The sequence below is a fragment of the Coccinella septempunctata genome, chromosome X, assembly GCF_907165205.1.
Source record: "Coccinella septempunctata chromosome X, icCocSept1.1, whole genome shotgun sequence".
In the NCBI taxonomy this organism is placed as follows: domain Eukaryota; kingdom Metazoa; phylum Arthropoda; class Insecta; order Coleoptera; family Coccinellidae; genus Coccinella; species Coccinella septempunctata.
The window spans coordinates 13,502,152-13,507,273 of record NC_058198.1 but is presented as its reverse complement, the minus strand read 5'-3'; the positions used below and the strand labels follow the sequence as shown (position 1 = coordinate 13,507,273).

The following is a 5,122-nucleotide window of genomic DNA, read 5'->3' as shown; positions in this document are numbered from 1 at the left end:
CAATGAAATGACCGCGGTGGAAAGGAACAGAGTGGACTTTAAACTTTGACGTTGATCCCTTTTCCCAGTCACCGCGCGGACAATGATCTTTCTTTGCCGTCGCAGGGTTTTTTCTTCCTTCATTTTCTCCAATAGTATGATCTTTTTTCCCGGTTTCGATTCACGTTGCGATTGGTACTGGAACAAGCTACTAGATGGCATGACAATCTCATTTTGTCACAAAATTGACATTGATCGTTCTTCCCCGCGACCCTTCATTTGTTTTCACCAGTAGCACATGGGAATCCCAGTTCTCTTTAACAGCTGACCCATATGACGATTGCTGTGACTCATGTGAATCTGCGTGCATCTGATCACCGCGGGACCTTGAAAAGTTTTCACCGTGGCAATTTTTGGAAGTTTTCAGAATATTATTAGTAGATTCTAGTTTAGATACATATTTTTCTAATAGGATTTTCTCACGGGTTAAGCATTCAGTTTCCTTCTGCAGAACAATGCATTCCGTATTTGAACATGAGTGTTGATTTTTCGACGACTCTGAACAACCTCGACAACGGAAATTATTTTTGTCCATATAAACTATTCTTCCAATAGCGTTCAAGCACTTAACATGAACAACAACTTCACAACCATCAGTTTTACACCTAATATCATTCGAACCGGCAAATTTAGAACAAAATCGACACTTATTTCCAGTAGGATGACTGCCTGTCATGACGGATCAACATCGGTCACTGATGCTCCATCTTCGTTACCACTATGTTCCGTAGTAGAGATAGTGTGTTTGTCTCATTCTGTAAGACAACAAAAAATTGTTGACTTATTAACATTTTGAAAACCTTCCTCCTTTCTCATCTTGGACTTAGGACCAGGCAATGGCGGAGTTTTTTATTTAGTGATGATAAAAATCATAAAGGTTCACTTCTGCTTGATTCAAGTAAAAAAGTGTTGACTTATTAACATTTTTACTTGAATGAAACAGAAGTGAACCTATATGATTTTTATCATTACTAAATAAAAAACTCCGCCATTGCCTGGTCCTAAGTCCAGGATAAGAAAGGAGGAAGGTTGTCAGGCAAGGTTAGCTGCCTACCCGTCGTAAAAAGCATCCATAGCTCAAAGCTCCAACTATAAGCCTCGAAACCGGACGGATAACATGGTAACGACCCAAGCGAGAAACAGGACAATGAAAACGAATACAGAAACATCACGAAGAAAACAACGATGGAGGAAAAATGTAATAAGAGCAGCCACTTGGAGTATAATGTCTTGGAACAGAAAAAAGGCCGAAATTCTACTTGAGATGGAACATCATAAAATAGACATTTGTGCTTTGTCTGAGACCAAACGCAAAGGTAAAGGCAGCATCAAAGTTCCTGGATACATCTTCGTGTACAGCGGCGTCTCACAACAATCACGAGCAACTGCTGGAGTAGGAATATCGATATCTGAAAAACTCGAGCAGTCTATAAAAGATATACACTACATCAGCGAAAGATTCCTTAAAGTAACTCTGAATACCGAAACTGGTAAACTGCACCTCTTCAGCATGTACGCACTGGATATTAGTAAGGCCTGAGAAGAAACAGCCCAATTCTATGAAATCCAAGAAGAAGAAATATCCAAAATACCACAAAATAAGCGTATGTGGATGATGGGGGACCTGAATGCTAGAATTGGAATCAATATTATACACGGAGTTAAGCGTCACTTTAACGAGGAACATCTCAACGAGAATGGAGAAGCTCTGGTAGACCTTTGCGCTCGCCATACTATCAGAATAAACAATACATTCTTCGAGCATAAGTCACATCACAAAATCACGTGGCAGAACTCACGAGAAAAGAACTCAATAATTGATTATATTCTAACGAACAGAGCCATACATTCGACACAGATATTAGATGTGCGAAGTTTGACATCTGCCAACAACAGCTCTGATCATTTCCTGGTCCTCTGTAAACTGCGTATTCACATACAGAAGAAGAAACTCCCCCTAGGCCTGAACGGGAAAAATAGAACATTGAATCTCTTCACAACCCAACAACAGTGGAACTCTATCAAAATCGATTTCATCAAAAAATCCAAAACAACTCCACACTAGAGGAGGATGATGTTGAAAACTCGTGGGAGAAAATACAGTCGAATACAGTCGAACGTTCTAGCTGCAGCCAAAGAAGCCATAGGGAAAAGAAGGGTCAATGCAAACAACCACATTCAAACCAAACAATGGTATACACCCGAAATCAAGGAACTGGCAAAACTGAAACGGAATGCATGTCTACGATACAGATGTAATAAGACACCGGAAGAACGACTACAATATATACAACTAAGAAACAGAGTGAACCTAGAACTCAGAGGATTATAAGGAGTTTGAAGGGAGGAGATATACCAGCAGCCCTACTGGTTGACTTGTCCAAGGCTTTTGATCATGTAAATCACGATTATTTATTGTTCAAACTAGAGATGTATGGTGTGAGGGATGTTATGCTTCAATTGTTCAGAAGTTATCTTACTGGAAGGCAGCAAAGGGTATCGATTTCCGTAGATTCAGCTGAGTATGTGTCGGAGGACGTGAATGTGGATGTCGGAGTACCCCAGGAAAGTATTTTGGATCCTTTGTTGTTCATACTTGGGGAAAAATTGTTGGACCCCTTTATATATGCTGATGATACATTACATATGTTTTAGTAACAGCAAAAAATAAAGAAGAGCTGATTTCCAGGCTGACTGAGGCAATGGAGATTATAAATCAGTGGTGGACTCTCACTTAACACAACCAAAACTTAAAGCATAATTTTTGAGAATAAAGCAAGATCTGAATCAATAAATAATTTCAGTTTCAGGAATCGATGTATACAGGTGACAGACAAATGCAAGGTGTTGGGTGTTATGGTGGATCATCAGCAAAGGTGGAGATGCCAATGCGAGGAACTCTGTGGGGGTCTCGTTCATGTGGTATACTCTATGCTGGCAATAAAGAAAAAGGTAGATGGTAACATGCTTAGAACGGTCTACTTTGCATGTTTTCACAGTAGAACGAAGTACTGTATCACCCTTTGGGGTAACAGCACGTCGGCTGAACGAGTTTTTTTGATACACATACTGGCTATCAGAGCTATGTATGGACTGGGCTACAGATATTCGTGCCGGGGAGTTTTCAAGAGGAATAAAATATCAACATTTTGTGGTCTGTACATTTATCGACCACTAATTTTTTTCTCGAAGCATAGGCACTATTTTGAAGAATGCAGAAATAAGAATGAAACCAGGCGGAAAATCAAATACTTCTATTCATTGCATTCCAGCAGCCTGACCAAAAGAAACATGTTTTATATGGCTATAAAACTTTTTGAATCACTACCAGTGAGAATCGAGGAATATAGTAATTTCAGGACTTTCAAAAAGGAAGTATACGAGCAGATTATAAATATTGACCCATATTCTATGAATGGAGTTTTTAGATAATGTAAAATTGAAAAGTTTTGCTGACATACTTCCCTTTTATTGTTTGTATTTGTACAATGCAATAACTCTGATGGTGAATAAAATATCTATCTATCTATTTAGTGATCCGTCAAAAAAGTTGCCATCTCCTTAACAAAGAATATATTTGAATTTCCAGACCCTTCTCTACCTTCTAGATTGGACAAGTCATTCTTCATGTTCGAGATCGACCAAGGGGAAGTTATATCGCTGGTACGTTCCCTAAAAAATAAAACATCCGTTGGTCATGATGATATCTCCATTTATTATTATATATTGTTATTACATCATGTATTGAAATAATAGTTAAACCACTCACATTTATAATGAATCGCTCTTTCGAGGAGGACATCTTCCCAGGAACCCTGAAAATACCCCTAATCAAAAATTTAACTCATACATAAGAAGGGGAACATGGAAGATCTAAATAACTTCAGACCAATAAGTATTGCATCGTCATTCTCCAAAATTTTCGAAAAAGTTCTCTACAATAGGTTATCAACATTTTTCCTCAAATTTAATGTGATACCCAAATGCCAACACGTCTTTGTAAAAAATAGAGGTGAGGAAACAGCTATATTTGAGCTCACTAATGAAATTGTCACTGCCTTCGAACAAGACGAGATTCCAGTAGGTTTGATTTTGGACTTAACAAAAGCGTTTGACTGTGTTAAACATAAAAGATTATTCGTAATACTTGAGAACTGCGGAATTAGAAGAGATAAACAGTTGAAATTAATCCAGAGCTTGTAGTGGACTGCTTTTTTTTTCATCATTGTTATAACTACTGCCCTCTAGTGGACTCGATCAAAGACCATCAGTAAGAAATGGAATGTTAGAGAGGGTTTTCTGTACTAGCTGTTGAATTGAAATGGAAGATGGCGCAAGCGTTAAGAACCCTGGAAGACGCTCTTTTTCAAGTAGGTAATTGAGATCGAAAAGGCAAGAAATTCCTAATGAAGAAGGGATTCATTAAGCGTCCTTTCTTGAAACGAGTTAAACCGGTTTTCTGTTAGTTTTTCTCTAGAGGGAATTTTTGAGTAAGACAAAGCTTGTTTTTTTTTTATTTTGTTCAGTGAATTCCATACGTGAGTTACCACTCATTTCATTATTACCGTTTCTTGTTTTATTAATTTGAAGGTTTTATTGCGAATATGTGGTTTTGGGTACTTGATGCATCTTATTAGTTTTCATTGTTGAAGTATTTCGTTAATTACTCGAGGGCCAATTCCGTTCGTTTCTATTTTATGTGCTTCACACACAATATAACTCATTTTCTTTATTCTAGATAACAACGTACTTTCTGAGTTTTTCTTTCTTTGCACACGTCATAGGGACGCCAGACGCCATTTTGGACGCAATTCTATTCCATTTATGATTTGAGGGCTAGTTATTATTGTAGGAAATGTAATAATTTCCTCGAAAATAAATTCACATGCCGAATTCCTACAACAAATTCGACGAGAAAATCAAAACGGAGAAACATAGGAAACCACTCCTCCTTCGTCGTACAATTTCATTGGTGCAGAAAAAATGTTCCGAAAATGGTATAAAAAGAACCCATATGGAAAGCAAAATTCATTCACATTCACATTCAGCGATCGAGACAGACGAACACCAGCTAAGAAAATTA

At 37.8% G+C, this 5,122-nt stretch overlaps 1 protein-coding gene across 1 annotated transcript; it reads left to right on the top strand.

The window, feature by feature from the left end:
- Positions 1-1,156: 1,156 nt before the first annotated feature.
- Positions 1,157-1,579, top strand: LOC123321719. The gene has a single exon (XM_044909452.1). It carries the CDS (start codon positions 1,157-1,159, stop codon positions 1,577-1,579), a length of 423 nt encoding a protein of 140 aa, XP_044765387.1.
- Positions 1,580-5,122: the final 3,543 nt, after the last annotated feature.

Excerpts from the sequence above, each read along its gene's own strand:
- LOC123321719 (XM_044909452.1), top strand. The coding sequence starts at position 1,157 with ATGGTAACGACCCAAGCGAGAAACAGGACAATGAAAACGAATACAGAA.